Here is a 25,902-nt window from a genome sequence, read left to right as displayed (position 1 = left end):
CTTGCTTCTGTCTATTCCATTGAACCTTGTCGCCGTACACACATTCTGCAGGTCAGGCAGCCCCAATCAATCTGATACTGTTATAAAACCAGAGGGATCTGTCGGCTATTTTAGGCACGTGTGTGTGTGTGTGTGTGTGTGTGTGTGTGTGTGTGTGTGTGTGTGTGTGTGTGTGTGTGTGTGTGTGTGTGTGTGTGTGTGTGTGTGAAAACGTGTATGTATGCATGTGCAATGTCCCTGAGCCTTTCTCTGTTATGAAATGGGTTTCACATGTATCACATATCAGGTGATATACAGCTGCTATTTACAGGCCATATACGCTGGCTCTGATAAATAGAACCTGGGAAAAGGGCAATACCTACCCTCCTCCAACCTCTATGGATTATGAAATATCAGAAATTACACAAACACACCATCACTATCTCATAAAAGTGTGTATTTGTGTGTGTGACAGCTATAGATGGTGCTGCTAAAACCTTGCTGAGCTCTCTTTGTCACTGTCCTTGGTGCTGAAAGAGCAGCCCACTCACTAACCACAATGAATGCCAGCTCTGCTGTACGAACAGAATATTAAAACACACACACACACACACACACACACACACACACACACACACACACACACACACACACAATCAGCCCCAGAGAGGGATGGCGGCCATTGGAATGTGGGAAGCTACAATGTGGCATGTCAGGGCTTTGATTTCATCCTCCATCCCAAATCAAGTCTATAATCAGATCAATCAGAGGGCAGGGCCAGCGGCACTCAGGGTCTGATTAGAGGACTGGGGGACAGGGGGAGAGGGGTGGGGGTGTAGAGAGAGGTGAGAGAGGGAGGAGAAGGGAGAGAGAGAGGGAGGAGAGGGCAGAGAGAGGGAGGAGAGTGGAGAGAGAGGGGAGGAGAGAGAGGAGAGACTGGGTTGAGGAAAAAGTAAAGGTTTGGGGGAGGAGGGATCTCAACTTGTTTTTATAGGAGAGGGGTATAACTCTGAAACGGAAACTGAACTCAGTAGATGTCCCCTTCCCAGGGAACCAGAGAGAAGTCTTTTGGGCATATGCTTTAGGGTTGTTGTTATTATTACTCCAACTACAAAGGCAGGCAGAGAGAGAGAGAGAGAGAGAGAAAGAGCGAGCGAGAGTGAGAGAGAGGAAGATAGAGGACAAGAGATGAAGAGAGAGCAGGAAACACAAAATGAGAACCCCCAGTGGTTCAAAGGAAAGCTGTGGAAAACTACCACATGAAAACACACCCTGACACTCTTATCTCCCTAGCAGTATTCCCAGCAGCATATTGTATTGCGTAGTGATTGGGCAGTTGGCTATTATGAGCTTCATGGTAGAGATGTGGTAATGCCTGTGGCAGTGGCTCTGGCTGTGACTGGCTATTAGGGACTTTTGTATTGAGTGTGACTCGGGTTGTGTTGCTTACTGTATCTGTGTGTCCATGTGTGTCTGTATGTGTGTCTGTTTCCGTGTGTGTGTGTTTTGTGTGCATGTGTGCGGGTCTGATCATAAGCCACATGGCATGCTCCCTGACTGGGGCTTCGTTTTCCCGACTCACTCCACTGCTGCACCATTAAGACTTCCTCTGCTATCTCCTGTACTCTCATATAATTAGCATGCCTACTAGTGGTGCGCGGGGCAGCTTTTTTTTCACCCGCACCCATACACAATTGCTAATAACCCATCCGCAACCATCCAACTATATGTGATAAAGTAACTATCACCCTAACTTGCTAATATAAAAAAAAATTCTATAGGCTACAGTCAGAGATAGCGGAACTATTTTAAAAATACATTTTCCTGGCTGATTTAAATATGTTTCTGGTTATGATAGCCGGAAATGTTGGTAGGCTATTTGTTAATGAACTTGTCTATAATTTGATACATTCAGTTTCTCTTCTGTCATTAATATGTTGCCCTAGAAGACTAATAAACCCTTGCTCAACAGAATGTCAGAATTCGATAGAATGAATGCTTCAATCTAGTTGACATCGTTCTATTAGCCAGCAGCGTATCACTCTGCATCCCACTTCTGGCTTGCTTCTGAAGCTAAGCAGGGTTGATCCTGGTCAGTTGCTGGATGGGAGACCAGATTCTGCTGAAAGTGGTGTTGGAGGGCCAGTAGGAGGCACTCTTTCTTCAGGTCTAAAAAAATTATCTCAGTTCCCCAGGGCAGTGATTGGGGACATTGCCCTGTGTAGGGTGCTGTCTTTTGGATGGGATGTTAAACAGGTGTTCTGACTCTCTGTGGTCACTAAAGATCCCATGGCACTTATTGTAAGAGTAGGGGTGTGAACCCTGGTGTTTTAGCTAAATTCATAATCTGTCCCTCATACAGTCACCTAATCATCCCCAGCTTACATTTGGCTCATTCCTCCTCTCCCCTGTAACTATTCCCCAGGTTGTTGCTGTAAATGAGAATGTGTTCTCAGTCAACTTACCTGATAAGAATCTGTAAAGTTTTCTCTGTAGTCTCTGTTTCTTTCACTGAGCAAAGACGTTTAGGGACCGGGGAGAAAGTGCAATAACCCCCATCCAACAAAACAAATGGGAAGATTATTGACTTCGGTTGGACCAGTTGTAAGGAAGTAGAAAACTGTGAAAAAGACCCAAAAAGAACATGTTTCTGATAAGATTTCAGTTCGGCTTGGATGCATATTTTGTGTTTGAAATACTATCAGCTTTTATTATGCTGATGAAGATAGCACCTCTACAGACAGTATCTTACTGTGCATTTGCATTCTCTCAAGATGCTGAAAGAATTCATATTTCTCCACTCCTGTTCCTGAGTCAAAATTGTGCCTACATTTGCTGCATAATTTTCATTCTGCAGAAGTTAATATTAAGGCTATGTGAGAGGTTATAGACCTACAGTCAGTGTCCAGATTTCAGTTTCCATTTAACCTATCTGAACAGTAGGCTACAGTTACTTTGACATGCCATAGACGGGTTGGTTGTTTAACAACAAAACCAAGGTGTGCGCAACTATGTGGCAAAACAGATGGGGTTGGCTTAGATTGTTGACAACATGTAAACTGTATTTCGTCTCCAATGTTAATTTAAAACGTAAATACATTTCACAATGAGCACTTGTTGTCCCTCAAATACATTGTTACAGTTGCCGGTTAGCTAGCTAATTAGCTAGTTAGCTAATTTTAGCAATATTAGCATTGACATGAAATCAGTCAAAACACAAAACAACAAGACAGGATATCAATAACAAGATGAAATGAGCTGAAACGAGCTGAAACGAGCCACTTACGATTCCCTACATGGCAGTTTCTTGTCATTTTTTCTATTAATCTGGCCATCCAGAATCACAACAACAGGCTGACCTCTGCCCCATGGAAGCGAGCACATCATTTTCTTGACGTTGTCAGCTAACCCACCTATAGGCCTATTTGAAGTCCCCGTCTTGTGACTGTCGAATTTGTATTGCACCTCACAATCATCACACATAACATAAACAGAACTGCTATCATAGCCGGTGCTGAACATTGTTTTGGGCCCTGTGCTACCTATGGCTGTATCGGTCTGTTAATACAGGACTAGTAAAGGCTTTGTGAAGAACAAAATATATATATATATATATTATTTATTTATTAATATTTGTTTTTTTATTAGGATTTTTCAGGAGTTGCTGCGGCACCCTCATCCACACAATATTTCATGACCCTAAACCTTCCCACCCTGCGGATATAACCACAGGGACTGTGGGTTATGAGTCAACCCACGCATCACTAATGCCTTCATGCAGGACATACAAAGAGACAGGGAGCGATAGAGGGATGGAGGGGGGAGTGTAGGAGAGTGAGGGAGAGTGAGGGAGAGAGGGAATGTATGTGCCTAACTCTGCCTGTTAAGATAGAGGGATGGAGGGGGGAGTGTAGGAGAGTGAGGGAGAGTGAGGGAGAGAGGGAATGTATGTGCCTAACTCTGCCTGTTAAGATAGAGGGATGGAGGGGGAGTGTAGGAGAGTGAGGGAGAGAGGGAATGTATGTGCCTAACTCTGCCTGTTAAGATAGAGGGATGGAGGGGGGAGTGTAGGAGAGTGAGAGAGAGGGAATGTATGTGCCTAATTTTGCCTGTTAAGATAGAGGGATGGAGGGGGGAGTGTAGGAGAGTGAGGGAGAGAGAGAGAGAGGGAATGTATGTGCCTAACTCTGCCTGTTAAGATAGAGGGATGGAGGGGGGAGTGTAGGAGAGTGAGGGAGAGAGAGAGAGAGGGAATGTATGTGCCTAATTCTGCCTGTTAAGATAGAGGGCCTGGCAGACAATTTAGTTGCCAAAAATATGCAAACGGCAAAAATGACTTGAGAAAAAAACGTAACTTGATCGACCAAAATAATAATTTAGCAAAAATAATAAACAGTTGGACAATAGCAATAATCCCTCAACTTGGGGACAAAAGCCAAAGCACCTTAAAGATAGGGCATGGAAATATAATCCACTGGATGGATTGGATGGATCAGTGAATTCTATTGCTACGACAACAGCTCTGTAGCAACATGTTAGGCTACGTTTGAGTAAAACTCTCCATGAATGAGGACTGAGGACAATGAGTTGTCCCTGCCCTCACCTGACATAAACCATTGCTAAACCAGTGATAATTCATACATACTATTTATATTGACTCTCCACACATCCAACTCTTATGCACAAGCGCACACACACACACAATCACCCATGAACACAATCACACACAAGCACACACATGCAACCAGACTCTCTCACACACACATACACACTCAGTCGACTCTGCTGTTATAGTATATAGCCTACTATTTATCCAACTGCATTACCAAGAAACTACCCACTTTATATTTAAGCAATAAGGCCAGAAGTGGTGTGGTATATGGCCAATATACCGCGTCTAAGGGCTGTTCTTTGTCACGACGCATCGCGGAATGCCTGGATACAGCCATTAGCCGTAGTATGTTGGCCATATACCACAATCCCCCGAGGTGCCTTATTGCTACTATAAACTGGTTACCAGCGTAATAAGAACAGTAAAAATAAATAAACAAATCAGCATTCAAGCTTTGAACCACCCGGTTTAAAATTGTAAATATAGTCATACTTGACATAGCACATCCATTATCAATATTATATATCATATTGTGTGTATATCAGGTTATTACTACTATGCATAGTACCTTCTATAACTTGTGATTTTCGATTTTACTTTTGATTTATTATTGATATTGATTATTGTACTCCATTATTGAGGGAGCTAGCGCACAAGCATTTCACAGCACCTTTTATACCTGCTGTAAACTGTGTATGTGATGAACAACATTTTTTTTGCGTAATTGACAAAACAGTGGCCAGCGATAACACATTTACAACCACATTTATAACCAAAGACTTTATAAACAAAGACATAATTTGCACAAATGTGTTTCCAATAAATTATGAAGCATTTGAAAACACTCCTAAACAGGATAAACTAAATTACGAGAGGCGCTCAAACTTTAGCTAAAGCCGTGAATTTACCGGTACGCTCCTTATAGAGGCAGAGCCTGTTCACAGCAGTGGTGAGTACTGTAGGCCTAGAGACAGGTTGGTGATACCAAACAAAGATGCAAACATTTCTACAAAAATATATACTATGACAACTAGACTCTGTCGTTTGTGTTTTTTACATGGTAACAAAGCATACTGATTGATTGGACTAGCGATAGCATAGTTAGATTAGCAAACAAGATTTGTAACATACAAATGGCGGCGTGCAAAAAGATGGCGGCCTCCATGCACTTACCACAAATGCCTAGTTTGCCGTATTGTAGCTTGCTCTCCTTTATTATACCTGCAATTGCACAGTGTAGGCCTAGGTTAACACCATATGAGGGTTTTTTAAATGCTACCAGACACCTGCAATTTGAAAAACTGGAATAGTAGACCGTGTCCGTTTGTGTAGGGACAAATGGAGGGAAATATCTATCTCTCTCTATCTCTCTTTCACTGTCTCTCTCTCCCACTGTCTCTCTCTCTGTCTTTCTCTCTCTCTCTCTCTCTCTCTGTCTGTCTGTTTACCCCATTAATCTTGCGTTCTGTTTCTTCTCCTGCTCTGTGTTTGTCACTGGGCATCTGTGTTTTGAGAGGCAGTTTTTTTGTACCATTGCCCTGGTTAGATCTCGACCTCATAAATCTGGCCTGTTTTACATCAGAACCTCCTTGGAGCTGTCAAGCATACTCTGTCTGTCTGACACCCCTTTTCTCTCTCTCTTTTTCCCTCACTACTATCTATCTCTCACTCGCACACTTTCTCTCTCTCTCTCTCTCTCTCTCTCTCTCTCTCTCTCTCTCTCTCTCTCTCTCTCTCTCTCTTTCCTTTTGATTTCATAGAAGGCATAGGCAAGGAGAAATCATGGAGAATAGCATGGATCATTAACTATATTTGTTCCCATTTCCTGCAGAATATGATAGATCTGGCTAATTACCACCTTGCCAAGTCTATTTCTGAAAATGACAAGCAGCTATTGGGCGGGAGGAAAACACTCCATATGCAGCATACATTTTGTACTATGTGACTATTGGTGAGGCCATCGCCAGCTCCATTTTCAAAGGAAGGAAACTCAAGCCAAGCACTGTCAAACAGCATGTGTAAATATGATTTGCATGGAGATTTGAATTCATAAGTATGGATATCGTTTTTTATTTCTTTACAGAAAATGAATTTGGAAGAGTGGTGAGCTCTTTTTCTCCAGTTTAACATCTACTATCGTGGGCCACGGAGGAAGCAGAGGTCTGGACCAAAGAGAAATCTCACCCCAAACCATTTCAGGTACAGTTATATGATATAATCATACAGTACACCTTGATAACCCCATAAAACCCAATTTAGATATAAAGCCACAACTCTGTCATACTCAATCCCAACCATTTCAGGTAGAGATACAAAACTCTGTCACGCCCAAACCTTTTCACAGGCTCTTTTCAGAGTGATAGCTACCTACCTACGATAACACCACTCACCGGAGAAAATGTTGACAGCAGATTTCAATCTTTATCCCACCCCCCTCTCTCTCTCTCTCTCTCTCTCCAGCAACCACTAAGATGCTATCAGCCTGGTCCTTCACACCAATTCAGAAACACTTAGATGGAGATAGCATGCATGTTTACTGTCACTGGTTGATGCATGGCGTCAATACCTATTTGCAGTGAAATTTGATAATGCAAGTGTGGTTTCTGAAGTACACCACATGACTGAGACATATTTTCCCAAAACTTTGAGGTGGAACAAAGGAAATCCAATAACAATGTGAATTTTGGTAACAAATGTCCCATCCCCGACTATGCACGCACACACACACACACACACACACACACACACACACACACACACACACACACACACACACACACACACACACACACACACACACACACACACACACACACACAAACAAACACATAGAGAACAAATGAGAGTTATACTGCAGTATACAGTATTAATATGGTAAAGCGGTATGAACATAGGGAGAACAGCTCTTCCTTATCCTTCCAGTACTGCAAGGCTCCACAAGCTTCTATTACATCTGTGCAATTTCCCCATGGTGTAATTCCCATAAGCTGGCAGGCCAGGAGGCCGAGGAGTGCTCGTAACCACACAGAGGGGCGGGTGAGTCTCAGACTGGCTTCAGGGACCCAGGCACCGGTCTCACGAGGGGCCTTGAGGGAGGAAGTGCTGTTGTTGTCATCTCGGCTGAGAGAGGCCTTAGAGAGAGTCAGACAGCTGTAGATAGGCACAGTGTTTGTGTGTGTTGGGGGGGGGGGGGGGACGACTCCCTCACTCACCACAGCCGAGGAGGAAATAGCTCATAATGTTATATTTTGTGTAGCACTGTTGACATCAGGTGTTGAGAGCTTATATGGCTGTTGAAAAACACCAGTGAAAAGCTCAGCATTATAATGTTGAGTCTGGCCATAGAGTCTCAGCAAGTTTCTGTCACACAGTTCATTCATTGTCCCTTATATTTGCTTGTTTGCTCTGTCTGTCTCTATCTCTGTCTCTGTCTCTAACTCTTCTCATGAGCCAAATGTCACCGTGTGAATGTAGTGTGGGGAGTTGGGCCACCCACAGCACTTAATGGATTGATAACTTGTTGGTTCTTTTTAGATTTTTCCTGAGGTAGGATTTCCTCTTATTGTCATGGAAACCCCTGTGCCTCCACAGAAATATAATTTCCACCCCCACTCCTACCCTTCCTAAAACACCCCGCCGTTTGCCACACTAATAAGATTTACTAGGTACTGTATTCTTGACTTTGATCATTTTATTTTTCCCCATTTGAAACATTTATGGGATTCATAAAAAAACACCAAGGCTTCCACCATTAGGACTGAAGGCTTAAGTGGCAATGTAATAAATCATGATGAATAAAAGACACATCCAAACGTGGCTAGCCTCTGATAGTGCAAAACTCAGCAAGCATGAATATTTAGCAACATCTGGAAATAACAGAATGCTCCCCTCTTTCAACTCATCAACAATGTATGCACCTCTGATTGGTTGGGATCTAATTACCTTTACTGTAAAATGATGGCTCTAGTGTGAGAGCGAGTGTGGAGTGTGAATGTGAGTAATGTGATATCTGTAGGATTAAATAGAGGATTTACAGATAAGACATTGATTTGAGAGGCATGCAAAAAACGGTACTGTATATACACAGTGAATATGTAGGCTGGCAAAATATGGGAGAGATTATTACTATAAGCTATTCGTACAACTAGCTCTCACAGTCTCACGTCAGAATTAGACGTTCATCCATATTTCTCAAATGTCAAATTCCAAAATTGTTGTAAACGTCAAATATCAAAGCGTATAAGGTTAAGTTGTGGCATTAACCCCGAAATCTTAAGTTTGGCATTAACCCTGAATGATTAAGATAAGGGTTAAGGTTTGGCATAGGCTTAATACAAAAATCTCAAAAACAACTTCCTATCGCTCGATTTGAACTTGCAACCTTTGGAATCAGATGTCTGGCTAATCAGGGACAGAGGCAGATGCTTACGCCCATCTACCATCCCCATCCCCATCGCCCTGGCAAAACCCAAACCTACATGAAGGTAACAGCACTCACTGTTGCCCTTAGTGGCCGGTTTCAACATCATCTACCGACGTCCTCAGACATGGATGGACGTCGAGTACTGACTTGTATCACAGGTGACCTGGCTGTATTCATTTCACTGTGTTTGAGCAATGTGCCAAGTGGCATAAAGCTAAGATGACACCTTTATGCAGACAGTAGTACAGGTTCACTTTAACGGAGAAGCGTTTACTGTGTTGGGGAGCGATGGAATATCATAATCCATACACAAATATGGACCAGAAGAAGAACCAATGCAATTATGCATTTCTATTCACAGTACATTTGCATACATCTTCCAAAGCACCATGAAGCAAACGTTTGGGTGACATTAGCACCTGGCAAAGTCTACATTTCGAAATCCTTTAAATAAATGTAATTTCACAGTGTCAAAAACAGTAAAGGTTTGACATCAGGCAATTACTCTCTCGATAAATCGTTGCAGTGTGTGTTCATAAGAGAGAATGACAGACAGACAGACCCAGGAGCCAGGCCCACAAAGCCAGTCTTCTCTTGGCACCTGGTAGTGCTTCTATCTCTGACTGTCTGTTTGTATCTCCTTTGCAGATGGAGGTGGATGCAGATGAGAAGCGCCATCGAACACGCTCCAAAGGTATCCGAGGTGCGTCTGCACTCTCCTCAACTCACTGAGGGTGCTACTCAGGGTGACCTTACACCAACCCACACACACGCACACACACACACACACACACACACACACACACACACACACACACACACACACACACACACACACACACACACACACACACACACACACACACACACACACACACACACACACACACAGCTCTCTTATCACACATTCCAAACTATACTTCTCAGTACTCAGCTCTTCTCCTCCCACTGTCTCTCACCTCACCAGCCCTCCAATACCAGACATTATCCAGGCAGTTTATCCAGCCTAATACATCATGTTATTGTGCCTGCCTACATTGGATTTACTGTTTTTAACCCAGATGAAAGCATGATTTTATGATATAGTGATCACTCTTTTCCTTTCGCTTCCCCTCACTCTTTATTTTCTCCCCATCCCTCTCTCCCATCGCTCCCTCCCCTCTCTCTCCCCATTCTTCTCTCCCCTCTCTCTGCCTATCCCTCTCTCCCATACCTTTCTCCCCTTTCTCTCTGCCGATCCCTCTCTCCTATCTCTCTCTCTCTCCCCTCTCTCTGCCGATCCCTTTCTCCCATCCCTCTCTCCCTTCTCTCTCTCCCCATCCCTCTCTCCCCTCTCTCTGCTTATCCCTCTCTTCCATTCCTCTCTCCCCTCTCTCTCCGCCGATCCCTCTCTCCCCATCCCTCTCTCTCCCCTTTCTGCTGATCCCTCTCTCCCTTCCCTCTCTCTCTGCCATCCCTCTCTCCCATCCCTCTCTCCCCTCTCTCTCTCCCCTCTCTCTCTGCCCATCCCTCTCTCCATTCCCTCTCTCCTCTCTCTCTATGCCGATCCCTCTCTCCCATCCCTCTCTCCCCTCTCTCTGCCTATCCCTCTCTCCCATCCCTCTCTCCTCTCTCTCTGCCGATCCCTCTCTCCCCATCTCTCTCTCCCATCCCTCTCTCTGCCTGTATTTCTCAGTGCCTGTGGAACCAGCGATACCAGAGCTGTTCAGGTCAGTATTTCTGATAAACATTGTCTCTGTTCACCTGCCTTTCCAGCTTCCCCCTTGTGTGTGAGTGGAAGAGGGAGAGATAGGGAGGGAGAGAGAGAGAGAGAGGGGGCGGGGGAGAGGCTGAGAGATGGAAGGCCACTAGGGCTGATAATGGCTGTGGAGCACTCCCAGGCTCTCAGTGTGTAGTGAGAGATGAGCACTAAAATCACCTCTTCAGACAGGAGCGATGCCCTTTACTCAGCATGCCTCTTGCTTCTGCTTCCTCTTTCTTTTATTCTCATCTCTTTCTTTTTCTCCCTTATTCACTCCCGTATCACTCACCTCTCTGTCCTAATCACTCTTTCTCTATCTCTCCTCTTTTCTGTCTCGTATCTAATTTATCTCTATTTTGCTATCTATTCTGACAAACCCTATCAACAGTAAATAATGAGCAAATCTAACTTATTAAGAACCACTGTAACTGCCATCTTTATCCTGGCTGTTCAAATGTTATATCCTGTCAATACAGTGGCTGTAAAATTATCCTGAATTGACCCTTGCAGTGTGTTGTCCCACTCCCTGCTAAGTTGATTAAATTACACCATGAAACCCATTTATTGATCTTCCTGAATCTCCCTGAATCGCCCTGTGTCTCCCTGAATCTCCCTGTATCTCCCTGAATCTCCCTAATCTCCCTGTACCGATGGACAACCCTAATTTGGTGTTCAGTTATCCACTAAGAGTTGTCTTGTGTACGTCTTGTATTTGGCCATTTAAACCTGGTTCAAATATACTTTCATAAGATGAGAATTTCAGAACAGTATCATATTCATAATCTCATATATACAACACACACTCTTAGAAAAAATGTGATATCTATAACCTTAAAGGATTCTTTGGCTGTCCCGATAGGAGAACCTTTTGAAGAACCATTTTCGGTTCCAGGTAGAACCCCCCAAAAATGGTTCTCCTATGGGGACATCAGAATAATTGTTTTGGAACCCTTTTTCTAAGAGTGTACAGTATATAGGCCTATACCCATGTTTTTGATATAGTACTCTCAGATGTCCTCTACTTTCTTTTATCCTTGGATATTATTTTGTCCTTCACAGGCTAGGAGAAGGTTTCTTCAGAGATAACATTCTAGGCCCACCTATATCAATAAAAAATATCCCACCTGGCCACCTACAGTATAGCTCTTTCAGATTTCCACAGATGGCTACCCCATCTATACCTCTCTCTTTCCCCCTCTTTCTTTCTTTCTTTCTTTCTTTCTTTCTTTCTTTCTTTCTTTCTTTCTTTCTTTCTTTCTTTCTTTCTTTCTTTCTTTCTTCTCTTTCTTTCTTTCTTTCTTTCTTTCTTTCTTCTCTCTTCTTTCATCTATCGCTCTCGCTTCTTCTCTTTCTCTCTCTCTCTCTCTCTCGCTCTCTCCATGGGCTCCATCTCCCTCTCTGCTTTCTCCACCGCTGCCTGCAGATATCAATTTATCAGCGGATCGATGGTCAGCCTATCTCCAGGCCGAAGCATCCATAATGCCAATAATGCTGCTTGATGGCGTCGCTCCCCAGAGAGCTGATAGTCGTCAGGACAAATACGCTTGACTTTGCGTGGCGGGTCTGGCTGGTCTGGGCAGATATGCCACTGTGATATTGTAAAGGGTTTTCCCCCATGCTGCCCAGCAGGAAATGGAAACTTGTAGTGTATTAAGGCTTCTTAAGTTTGTAATTTCCATTTTAAAATGTCCATCTTGATTTGCCCTAGAAAATAATTCCATAAATTATAATCCACATATTAATTCACATTTCCTGTTGCTGCTGGATTATGTTCCTGCTGTAGCAAACTAGCTCAAATGAAGATCCTACATCTGTAGGTGGAGCAGTAAGACCAGATTGAAGTGTGAAGTACCATCAGAGTGCTCTACTGTACGTGTAGTGTTGGAGTAAAATAGGAGTGTTTGTATAGTAAAGGTAGAGAGATCATACGATTGCAAAGGGGAGCAAAATCCAATAAAATCCAAGTGTGAAGTAGAAAACAGAAATTGAACAGAATATGTGTAGATCGATAGATGGAAAAAGAGAAGAGTGGAGAACGGTGAGTTGTGTGCATACTCAGTGGGTGTTTTTGTGTCTTCTCAGCTGTCCTACACAAGGCTGTGATGGGAGTGGACACGTCAGCGGCAAATATGCAAGACATCGAAGGTAAAACGATCTCCCTTTAGTCTTATTTCAGTTATGGATGAACCATTTTCTCCACTTTTCACTAATGATTTTCAAAAAAATTTAACTGGAATATCCTTTATTGAAACAAATTCCAATAGCCTACCATGGTCTTTTTCACAGCTAGGTTTGATGGACAGGTTAAAGCACAAATATTTATTCTCATCCCTTTGTCATTTGCATATTTACAGTGGGATATGCTAATCATATTTTCTATTGTATAAGCTCTCCATAAATCTCCTTATAAACAAGCACTCAAAATGGAAGGATCTCTCTCTCCTCTTTAAAGGACATGCCTGTGTTCTATTTCTTCTCCTTTGTTCTAAAAATACCAGGATCATTGTGAACTAATCCCATTTCCCCATTCGGACAAAGAGTGGGCTGCTGCCTTGCATAACTGGAAGCAGCCACTTTGGGCTTCTACTAATTATGGTTTGGTAGAATCCCCCCATTTCAGATTAAGGCTGTGACTTTCCTATGAATATGTTTATGTATACATGTACATTATGCTACTGTAACTAGCTTGTGGTTGTCATACGTTTATGTATACATGTATGCCAGTGGTCACCTACCGGTCGATTGAGTTTGACTGGTCAATCTTTAAGACATTCCTAGACGATAAACAAACATTTCTGTAGAGAATCCAAAGATAAAGGCTTGCGCTTTTTATTCGTGTTGTGCTGTTGGCGGTAGGTGCACTTGATTCAGAAGCCCTGCACACCGGGCAGGCAAAGTGTTCCATTTTGGACCATTTAATTTGTCTGAAAAGACAAACTCCGCCTACCCAGCGGACCGGTAGCTCTGTGGCTAAATTGAGTTTGCCTACTGCGCTGGCCAATCGGATAGCTCAAATCACGGATAGCTCAAATCACGCCTACAGCTTCCACGACCCTGGCCACGGTAAAGTTTGATACGAGCCTACATGAGATTTAATCATTTAAAAAACCATGACCAGAGCCAGTCTGTCAAAGAATACAGCAAAGAGCTGCTGTTTTTATGAGTGAGTTCATGTTTAAGTTTTTATTCAGCACTGTTTAACACTATTACAAAACATAAAATGCCCTTTGCCCTACTTCCACTAGCGCTGCAGCTGCAATGAATGAGTAGCCATGTGTATCGATAGTCCAATTATTATTAGCAGCTCATCGTGTCTATTTTAATACTGAGGAATATTTCACTTTCTCTAGGAACAACATGAATTTGTGCATGAGGCAGATGAGGTGCAACTCGAGTTTGGTCATCAGGTAGAAGACGGTGTCCTCTCTCTCTGGTCAGTCTCACCGGAGGAAAGGAGAGAGCAGGGACCGTGAGAGGCTGACCTTCTGCTGTAATCTACCTCCCCTGAGACTAATGCCGTGTTCAAAACAACTGGGAACTCAGAAATCTCTGATTTCAGTGCGTTCAAGACAACTAGGAACTCTAAAAAAAAACGATATCCAACTGGAAAATCATTTTGAGTGGTCATCCAACTCGGAATTCCAAGTCAGAAACTTATAGAGCTCCGACTTTCCGACCTGAGGATCACTGATGTCATAATTGTACCAATTTTTTTTCCCCGAGTGCCCAGTTGTCTTGGAAGCACGACCATCAGATGAGTGGCGGTCGGTGCCGTTTAAGATGAAGGAGGACAATAAATGTTTTTGTGAGCATGGCCTTATTTCTATTACAGCATATTGGATGACTGTAATTCATATTCCATTCACCCAGCTCAATGTAACAGCGATAGGTTGAGGCTACTACATGATACTAACATTTTCCCTATAGCCATCATGAGGGGGCGACTACCTAGCCTATGAATGACAGTTTAAAATGTAGGTGCATTTAGCTGATCTAGGGTGTAATCATTAGTCCAACAGTTGCAAATACGAGTTTCTATTGGACAAATTCAGGTATGTTTATCCCCATTTCATTCCGTTTGCTTCCGTTTAAGAAACATTTTTCAACTGAATCAGTGGAATGAATACACCTGTGACCACACGCAAACACAGTTCACTTTCATTATAGCCACATACAAACAGCATGATTCCTGTGATCGTTGGATAATTCCTTCTCGCATCTATGCTCTCGCCTCCTCTCACCTTTTCCCTTCACTTGTGGACTTCAGTGTACAAAATACTTTCCAAGTCAAACCTTCATATCATACAATTTAACTGCTACACACAGCCTACATCGTTGTCACCATATTAATGTCACAGTCAACATAGCCACTAGAACTAATGCCACGATCATGTAGTATAGTGTACAGTCAGCAGCAAGCAGTTTAGCAGTTACACTGGCGGCCCCTGGTGGCAATTTAATGAATAAAACCAAAAGCTTACCTTGACTTGGAAGAGTTCCAGTGTTGGATAGCTATAGCCAGCAAGCTAACTTAGCATCCCTCTCTGTTTACGACAGGTGTTTGAGTAGGTTAAACTAGCTAGCTGCATTGCTAGCTAAGTAAGTGAAAGTTTTAAAAAAATACAACGAAATATAGCTAGCTCTTTCTCTCTCTCTCTCTCTCTCTTGTTTCTCCTTCATTTCATTTCTACTGTTGACCTTCATTGCAAAAAAGTGTGTTTTAGTCAATTATTTGGTAACGTGAATATATTTAGTATAGTTTTATCTAAAAAGGATAACTTTTTGAATGTTTCACTATTTGATTTATTTTATGAAATTCACTGACGAGGATGGTCCTCCCCTTCCTCTGAGGAGGAGCCTCCACTGCCAGATGCATCAGTTAAGCAAAATATTAAAGCAAATTATTTGCTAATTATTTCCATTTATGCTGATCTATTTTGTTATCAAAGCTCAAGTTTTGAAAAATAATATGGTCTGAGAATAACATTATTGACAATGCAAGGCATATAGCCAATATGCTGTGAAAAATGTATTAGGCCTACTGCACAAATGTAATTCCTACAGAACTGTTTTTATAAGGTTAATATAAAAAAAATTAAGTCATGTTTAAAAAAAATCTGAGCGGTAGATCTCGGCTTGTTTTTTGACTGCAAAAGTGATCTTGACTCAGAAAAGGTCAGTGACCACCAATGTATGCTAAGTAGCTTGCGGTTGTCCTACGTTGGTACCGTATTATGACAAACACTATGCTTATGGATCATTAGGATATTACAACAGACTCCATCAGAATGATCACATCAACAGAAGGTTTGTTAGACTAAATGTGCATTTCTAGCTTACTAAATACAGGCAGTGTAGTTCTCTCCTCTTCGGCTGAAATGTTCAAAACAATTGAGGAAGGTGTATCATGACTAAACCTTAGTTAGGCCTGATAAAACTATGCAGTATTATGTTGCTGTGTATTTATCAGCTTTCCCTGGGGAATTGTTGTTCCCTGCACATGTGGGCAGTTTTGGATGTGCGTACTGTTCTTTTGAACTGTCTTTACTAGCTACCTCTTCTAACTTCGTCCATGTTGAGACACAGGTTTCCTCTGTCTTCTGGTTAGTGAAATGAGAGAGGCGTTGTTTTAGAGCAAGCTTTAATCGTCGGTGTCAGAGCTAAAGCATGGCCGTGCAGGAAATGATCCAGTTAATGAAACATTTTAATTATTCAACATCATTGTGGAATGTGATGACCGTGTCGGTGAATCCCCAACTTAACTATTCGCAAGTCACACACACGTGTACACACACACGTGTATACACACACACACATACACACACACACACACACACACACACACACACACACACACACAAACACACACACACACACACACACACACACACACACACACACACACACACACACACACACACACACTAAGATTTCCCAGAGAAATCTCCCACACTGGTCACGTGCCAGGCTTTCAATTGTGTGTGAGAGAGAGAAATCCGTCTGTTATAATTACTTGCCCTTGTATGGATGGGTTCATTACTCAAACCCCCTCAGAGGCTGGCAACCCGCTGGCTTAGGCCTGGCAGCCATCTTGGAAGTCACTGTATAGTTGATAGACAGCAGCACTCTGTACCATATTGATCTTTATATCAGCACAGAGAGTGAGAGAGAGAGGAGGTGGAGTATGGAGAACGCAGCATAGCCGTGCGGTATTTTTCCATCTCTCTTTTCTCTCTCTCTTTCTCTTTCTTTCTCTCTCACAAACAAAGAAAAGACAAAGACTCCTCCTCTCATTGTGACGTGTCTATCCCACCAGCCAGTGCTTTGCTCAAAGGATAATTCAAGATAAATAAATCAAACAAGGAAGGCTCAATCCATCAGCACACCTGGCTAAGACTGCCTTGCTCAAACACTCTCTCCCTCTCCCTCTCCCTCTCCCTCTCCCTCTCCCTCTCTCTCTCTCTCTCTCTCTCTCTCTCTCTCTCTCTCTCTCTCTCTCTCTCTCTCCTTATCTCTTGCTCTCCGCCCATCGTCCTTACTCTCCCTCTTCCTTCTCCCTCACTCCCCTCTTTTTCTCTTCTCTCTCTCTCTCCCCCATCTCCCCCGCTCTTACCCCTCTCCCTTTCTCTCATTCTCTCTCACGTTCGTCAATCTCCGGCAGCTAATTTCTCCTTCAGATGGTGCCGCACTCATTTGCATTCTTATCAAAGTGTTCTGACGATCCGACAGAAGCTCTAAGAAGGTGGGATCATTAATATGTTAATTAGTCCCTTTCTCCGCTCTCTGCACAGGCGTGCCAGCGATATCCTCTCTCCTCTTGTTACGCTCACAGCAATTCACACAGCCTTTGAATGCTTGCTGCAGACTCAGAAATGCCATAATATATGACTGTTCACACACCCTGGCAGATGGTTCCATGCATCTCCCAGTAAACCATGGTCTCTGTCTGTCTGTAGCCTGTGTGTACGAAATGACTGGGCTTCAATGGATCTCTATGTTATGTAACTGCAGGGTCAGGAGTTTATTCATGGAGCTGACCAAGTGTAATAATGTCATTCCAACAGACGTATCTTTGGTTAGAGGGTAATGGGGTGGGAATGTTGGATGGCAAAAATAACAGGTCCATGGCAGGATAGTTTGGCCAGCCGTTTTAGATTAGTCAACTCTCATCATGTCTCAACACTGATAGATTATTGGCTGGCTGGGGTAATTAAGACAACAGAAATACAGCAGGATTCTCTCATGCCTGGTGTGGCTCACTCTTAGTGTGACTAAACATCACTAGACAATGTTCTTTTAGACAAAGCATTAATAGCTGATGCTGTTAACATGGCATCGAGGGATTTGATGAAAGTCCCTTAGCTGCTAAGAAAATACATTTACATTTTATTTTTCCTCCTATTTTGTATAAAAAACACATGTTAGTTACAATTTATTTTTCTCTGAGAGCATGCATTACATTTTTGGGGGCAATTCATCACGCATTAATTATCTGTGAAGAAACCAGCAGCAGTTTTCATGGCATGAACCTGCCAAGGCATCAGGGCAGGGCAGTAGATCCCGCCCATTCAGGCCATACTTAATAATGACTCTCGCTTTGAACCCATTTAATGGCTGGAAGGTTGAGTGACAGATCGTGTCTATGCTGTCGGGGGTGGACACGCCCTTCTGGGACACGGCTGGAATTACAGAGCAGTGGCAGCTAAATTACACATTAGGAAGGACCTCTAACTCGGAGGGAGGGAGGGAGGGATGATGAATAAAGAATGGATGTGAGACGAGAAGCAGTGGTTGAACTGTGTGGGTCCACAGAGCACACACACACACACACACACACACACACACACACACACACACACACACACACACACACACACACACACACACACACACACACACACAGGTACATTCTCTCACACACAGCTTTCATGCAGTGATGAGAGCCAGCATGAAACCATGAGATAAACAGTCCTAATCATATAATGTTAGCATTTTATCATACTCACATGTTGTTTTTACCTATCAATCATAACCAATCATTCACTAATACACATACAGTTGAATTTGGAAGTTTACATACACCTTAGCCAAATACATTTAAACTCAGTTTTTCACAATTCCTGACATTTAATCCTAGATAAAACTCCCTGTATTAGGTCAGTTAGGATCACCACTTAATTTTATGAATGTGAAATGTCAGAATAAAGGTAGAGAGAATGATTTGTTTCAGCATTTCTTTCTTTCATCACATTCCCAGTGGGTCAGAAGTTTACATACACTCAATTAGTATTTGGTAGCATTGCCTTTAAATTGTTTAACTTGGGTAAAGCGTTTCGGGTAGCCTTCCACAAGCTTCCCACAATACGTTGGGTGAATTTTGGCCCATTCCTCCTGACAGAGCAGGTGTAACTGAGTCAGGTTTGTAGGCCTCCTTGCTCGCACAAGCTTTTTCAGTTCTGCCCACAAATTTCTATAGGATTGATGTCAGGGCTTTGTGATGGCCACTCCAATACCTTGACTTTGTTGTCGTTAAGCCATTTGCCACAACTTTGGAAGTATGCTTGGGGTCATTGTCCATTTGGAAGACCCATTTGTGACCAAGCTTTAACTTCCTGACTGATGTCTTGAGATGTTGCTTCAATATATCCATATAATTTTCTTTCCTCATGATGCCATCTATTTTGTGAAGTGCACCAGTCCCTCCTGCAGCAAAGCACCCTCACAACATGACGCTGCCATCCCCGTGCTTCATGGTTGGGATGGTGTTCTTCGGCTTGCAAGCCTCCCCCTTTTTCCTCCAAACACAACGATGGTCATTATGGCCAAACAGTTCTATTTTACTTTCATCAGACCAGAGGACATTTCTCCAAAAAGTATGATCTTTGTCCCCATGTGCAGTTGCAAACCGTAGTCTGGTTTTTATGGCGGTTTTGGAGCAGTGGCTTCTTCCTTGCTGAGCGGCCTTTCAGGTTATGTCGATATAGGACTCGTTTTACTGTGGATATAGATACTTTTGTACCTGTTTCCTCCAGCATCTTCACAAGGTCCTTTGCTGTTGTTCTGGGATTGATTTGCACTTTTCACACCAAAGTACGTTCATCTCTAGGAGACAGAACACGACTCCTTCCTGAGCGGTATGACGGCTGCATGGTCCCATGGTGTTTATACTTGCGTACTATTTGTTTGTACAGATGAACGTGGTACCTTCAGGCATTTGGACATTTCTGCCAAGGATGAACCAGACTTGTGGAGGTCTCCAATTTTCTTTCTGAGGTCTTGAATGATTTCTTTTGATTTTCCCATGATGTCAAGCAAAGAGGCACTGAGTTTGAAGGTAGGCCTTGCAATACATCCACGGGTACACGTCCAATTGACTCAAATGATGTCATTTAGCCTATCAGAAGCTTCTAAAGCCATGACTTCATTTTCTGGAATTTTCCAAGCTGTTTAAAGGCACAGTCATGTGTATGTATGTAAACGTCTGACTCACTGGAATTCTGATACAGTGAATTATAAGTGAAATAATCTGTCTGTAAACAATTGTTGGAAAAATTACTTGTGTCTTGCACAAAGTAGATGTCCAAACTGACTTTCCAAAACTATAGTTTGTTAACAAGAAATTTGTGGAGTGGTTGAAAAACTAGTTTTAATGACTCCAACCTAAGTGTATGTAAACTTCCGACTTCACTGTATGTAGAACATTTCTGCAAATACTGTCAATTTAATCACCTCTGCACACACCTAGTACTAAACAGAAAGACAAAAAAAACATTACACACACATACACATGCACACACACGCACACACGCACAAACTACCACATATGCGCGACATACACACACACTCACACATCGAGTGCCTGTCTGCCTCTCTGATTCGGAGAGCCTCCAATAACAGGCGAGAGAGCCCTAGAGTGAGAGAGATCCCACAGCTCAGACCCTTCATATGAGAGAGGCTAGAACTGTGTGTCTCTACCAAGACACACATGCACACACATAGCCTTCTTCACAGTCTAGAGCTGCAAACCTCCTTGAGTAGCCACTCAAACCCAACAATTTCATCAGCAAGGACATCATGGCTGAAATACAATCGACATGGTGCTGATTTCACACCACTGTGTCTCTGTGCTGGAGCAGCCAGGGCACCAGTATAACCCGTGTAACTGAACATCTTCTAACAATCTGCTTCTCATACCTCCTCCTTCACTCTGATAGAAGAGAGGGGATGGAGAGATGATCTGAAAACCTGTTTCAGGTCCCTGTGGAGTCATTAAGTCAGATAAATGCTCTCAGTTCAGGCCAGGCTGTTTTTCAGCCCCTCTAAAAAGGGGTGAAGGAAGGAGAAGCTATAAAGCCCAATTAGTGAGTGGAAGGAGAGAGTAATGGCTGTGTGACTGGCCACAGGCGTCCCACTCTGTGACACCTCACAGGCTATACACCAGGGTTACCTAACTGGCGGCCCATGGGTGATTTTATTTGGCCCCCCAAGTTTTCTGAAAACACCAGCAAATTATTGTTGGACATAAAAAAAGACTGTAAAAACACCAGCAAATCAGCTCCTAGTGATTTTAAATGAGTAAATCTGTTCCAAAGTATTCCCACGCATAATAGAAAGATATATGTGATCAGGGAAGATGGCGCCGGAGGGGTTGGCTGCCGTTTTATAGGCTCTTAACCAACCATGCTATTTTGTTTGTTTCTTTGCATTGTTCGTAACTTGTTTTGCTGCTACATAGTTTGCTGCTACCGTCTCTTATGACCGAAAAGAGCTTCTGGACATCAGAACAGTGATTACTCACCTCGAATTGGACGTAGAGTTTTTCTTTAATGAGTCGGATGGGAAGGATATACTCCAAAAACCCGAACAGGCCCTCATCCCCGTCATTCATTGGGGAAGGAAACTGAGATTTAGCGGTAAGAGATCAGGATGCCTTGTGAGGATCAGGCGAGGAGTTGCTTAACTGCCTTTGCCCTCCGTTCTGCTAGCTAACATTCAATCGCTGGAAAATAAATGGGACGAACTGAAAGCACGTATATCCTACCAACGGGACATTAAAAACTGTAATACCTAGTCGTGGCTGAACAATGCCATTAATAACACACAGCTGGCGGGTTATACACTATCGGCAGGATAGAACAGCGTCTGGTAAGACACGGGGCGGGGGCCTATGAATATTTGTAAAGAACAGCTGATGCACGATATCTAAGGAAGTCTCAAGGTTTTGCTCGCCTGAGGTAGAGTATCTCATGATAAGTTGTATACCACACTATCTACCGAGAGAATTTTCATCTGTATTTTTCGTAGCTGTCTACATACCTCCACAGACAGATGCTGGCACTAAAACCGCACTCAATGAGCTGTATACCGTCATAAGCAAACAGGAAAACGCTCATCCAGAGGTGGCGCTCCTAGTGGCCGGGGACTTTGATGGAGGGAAACTTAAATCAGTTTTACCTCATTTCTATCAGCATGTTAAATGTGCAACCAGAGGGGAAAACAACTCTAGACCCCCTTTACTCCACACAAAGAGAAGCATACAAAGCTCTCCCTCATCCTCCATTTGGCAAATCTGACCATAATTCTGTCCTTCTGATTCCTGCTTACAAGCTAAAATTAAAGCAGGAAGCACCAGTGACTAGATCAAGTTACAGGACTGTTTTGCTAGCACAGACTGGAATATGTTCTGGGATTCCTCTGATGGCATTGAAGAGTACACCACATCAGTCACTGGCTTCATCAATAAGTGCATCGATGACATCGTCCCCAAAGTAACTGTAAGTACATACCCCAACCAGAAGCCATGGATTACAGGCAACATTCACACTGAGCTAAAGGGTAGAGCTGCCGCATTCAAGGAGCGGGAAGCTTATAAGAAATCCCGCTACGCCCTCAGATGAACCATCAAACAGGTAAAGTGTCAATACAGGACTAAGATCGAATCGTACTACCCCAGCTCCGACGCTTGTCTGATGTGGCAGGGCTTGCAAACTATTACAGACTACACAGGGAAACACAGCCAAGAGCTGCCCAGTGACACGAGCCTACCAGACGAGCTAAATAACTTCTATGCTCACTTCGATGCAAGTAACACTGAAACATGCATGAGAGCATCAGCTGTTCTGGATGACTGTGTGATCACACTCTCTGCAGCCGATGTGAGTAAGACATTTCAACAGGTCAACATCCATAAGCCCTCAGAGCCAGACGGATTACCAGGATGTGTACTCCGGGCATGCGCTGATAACTGGCAAGTGTCTTCACTGTCATGTTCAACCTCTCCCTGTCTGAGTCTGTAATACCAACATGTTTCAAGCAGACCACCATTGTCCCTGTGCGCAAGAACACTAAGGTAACTTCCCAAAATGACTACATACCTGTAGCACTCATGTCCGTAGGCATCAAATGCTTTGAAAGGCTGGTCATGGCTCACATCTGCACCATTATCCCAGAAACCCTAGACCCACTCCAATTTGCATACCGCACCAACAGATCCACAGATGATGCAGTCTCTATTGCAGTCCACACTCCCCTTTCACACCTGGACAAAAGGAACACCTATGTGAGAATGCTATACATTGACTAAGCTCAGAGTTCAACACCATAGTGCCCTCAAAGCTCATCACTAAGCTAAGGACCCTGGGACTAAACATCTCCCTCTTCAACTGGATCCTGGACTTCCTGATGGGCTGCCCCCAGGTGGTAAGGGTAGGTGACAACACATCCACTACGCTGATCCTCAACACGGGGGCCCCTCAGGGGTGCGTGCTCAGTCCCCTCCTATAGTCCCTGTTCACTCATGACTGCACGGCCAGGCATGACTCCAACACCATCATTAAGTTTGCCGATGACACAACAGGGATAGGCCTGATCACCAACAATGATGAGACAGCATATTGGGAGGAGGTCAGAGACCTGACCATTTGGTGCAAGGACAACAACCTCTCCCTCAACATTATCAAGACAAAGGAGATAATTGTGGACTACAGTAAAAGGAGGACCGAACACGCCCCCATTCTCATCGACGGGGCTGTAGTGGAGCAGGTTGAGAGCTTAAAGTTCCTTGGCATCCACATCACCAACAAACTAACATGGTCCAAGCACACCAAGACAGTCGTGAAGAGGGCACGACAAAACCTATTTCCCCTCAGGAGACTGTAAAGATTTGGCATGGGTCCTCAGATCCTCAAAAGGTTCCACAGCTGCACCATCGAGAGCATCCTGACTGTTTGCATCACTGCCTGGTATGTCAACTGCTCAGCCTCCGACCGCAAAGCAGTACAGAGGGTAGTGCAAACGGCCCAGTACATCACCGGGGCTAAGCTTCCTGCCATCCTGGACCTCTATACCAGGTGGTGTCAGAGGAAGGACCTAAAAATTGTCAAAGATACCAGCCACCCTAGTCATAGAGTGTTCTCTCTGCTACTGCACGGCAAGCAGTACCGGAGTGCCAAATCTAGATCCAAGAGGCTTCTAAACAACTTCTACCACCAAGCCATATGACTCCTGAACAGCTAATCAAATGGCTACCCAGACTATTTGCATTGCTCCCCCCTCTACGTTGCTGCTACTCTCTGTTATTATCTATTCATAGTCACTTTAATAACTCTGCCTACATGTACATATTACCTCAACTACCTCGACTCCGGTCAACTCTGTACTCTACACATTGACTCTGTTCCGGCACCCCCTGTATATAGCCCCGCTATTGTTATTTACTGCTGCTCTTTAGTTATTTGTAATTATTATCTCTTACTTATTTGGGGGTATTTCCTTAAAACTGCATTGTTGGTTAAGGGCTTGTAAGTAAGCATTTCTGTGTAAGGTCTACACCTGTTGTATTCAGCGCATGTGACAAATAACATTTGATTTGATTTGATATGCAAATGTCAGCAAGGCTTGAAATTATTATATTTTATTCAACAGAAATAGGCCATATTCAGTCCTCTGAGATAGCACACACACACACACACACACACACACACTTACCTACACACATGTACCTACCTACATACATACAAACACACACACACACACACACAAACACACACACACACACAAACACACACACACACACACACAGAGGGAACTAGTTTCTGGGCCGCACAAGATGCTCAATAAATGAATGATGAGTAAATCTGTGAATTGTGAATAATTGATGGCAGCCGAGGTAACAAGCAAATGACTGGTGTTATTATTTGTTAATAAGACACTGTAACAGATTTAGGATCTTAATTTGACCTATATTGTCACAGAAAAAGAATCCTGATGCAACAGGATTCGAACATTATTTACATAATGTTGCTTGATCGGTGGTTAGGCTATTAGCTGGCCAAAAGTAGGCTACATGAAAAGTGCAATACTGTTAATATAACTGTGTGTTCGTGTGGTTTTTCATAGAATTTATGTTCTGGGGTGCAGAAAAATTCTCAGAAACAAAAGATCAAATTAAGATCCTACATCTGTAGATCATCTCTAACTGTCGCTCATTAACTCACACCCTACAAAACCATCCTCCATATTTGGAAAGCAGGATATCAAGATGCACAGTGCATACTGAAACACTGTTCACTCCCTAAAGGCCTTCGTGACTATTACTACCTTGGAGACTAGCCGTTACATAGCGCAGGGTTCCCACCCCATATATATAAATATACACACATTGCCTTCGAAAAGTACTTAGACCCCTTGACTTTTACCACATTTTGTTAGGTTACAGCCTTATTTTATAAATTTCGCAAATGTATGTATAAAAACAACTGAAATATTACATTTACATAAGTATTGAGACCCTTTACTTAGTACTTTATTGAAGCATCTTTGGCAGCAACTACAGCCTTGAGTCTTCTTTGGCATGACGCTACAAGCTTGGCACACCTTTATTTGGGGAGTTTCTCCCATTCTTCTCTGCAGATCCTGTCAACCTCTATCAGGTTGGATGGGGAGCATTGCTGCACAGCTATTTTCAGGTTTCTTCAGAGATGTTTGATCGGGTTCAAATCCGGGCTCTGGTTGGGCAACTCAAGGACATTCAAAGAGTTGTTCCGAAGGCACTCCTGTGTTGTCTTGGCTGTGTGCTTAGGGTCGTTGTCCTGTTAGAAGGTGAACGTTCGCACAATTCTGAGGTCCTCAGCGCTCTGGAGCAGGTTT

General features: G+C 43.3%; 1 protein-coding gene across 3 annotated transcripts in view; it reads left to right on the top strand.

The window, feature by feature from the left end:
* LOC106573019 (myelin transcription factor 1-like protein) overlaps window positions 1–25,902 on the top strand; it is a 148,492-nt gene that overhangs the window by 52,536 nt on the left and 70,054 nt on the right. For all 3 annotated transcript variants that reach the window (XM_082970472.1, XM_082970482.1, XM_082970457.1), the window contains exons 2-5: window positions 6,675–6,790; window positions 9,663–9,708; window positions 10,690–10,723; window positions 12,838–12,900. In XM_082970472.1, the coding sequence (XP_082826598.1) occupies window positions 9,663–9,708; window positions 10,690–10,723; window positions 12,838–12,900 (143 nt within the window). In that variant the 5' untranslated portion in view covers window positions 6,675–6,790. The remainder of the gene's footprint in view (window positions 1–6,674; window positions 6,791–9,662; window positions 9,709–10,689; window positions 10,724–12,837; window positions 12,901–25,902) is intronic.

The sequence above is a fragment of the Salmo salar genome, chromosome 01, assembly GCF_965601325.2.
Source record: "Salmo salar chromosome 01, fSalSal1, whole genome shotgun sequence".
NCBI classification, from domain to species: domain Eukaryota; kingdom Metazoa; phylum Chordata; class Actinopteri; order Salmoniformes; family Salmonidae; genus Salmo; species Salmo salar.
This window is presented reverse-complemented; position numbering and strand designations above follow the sequence as displayed.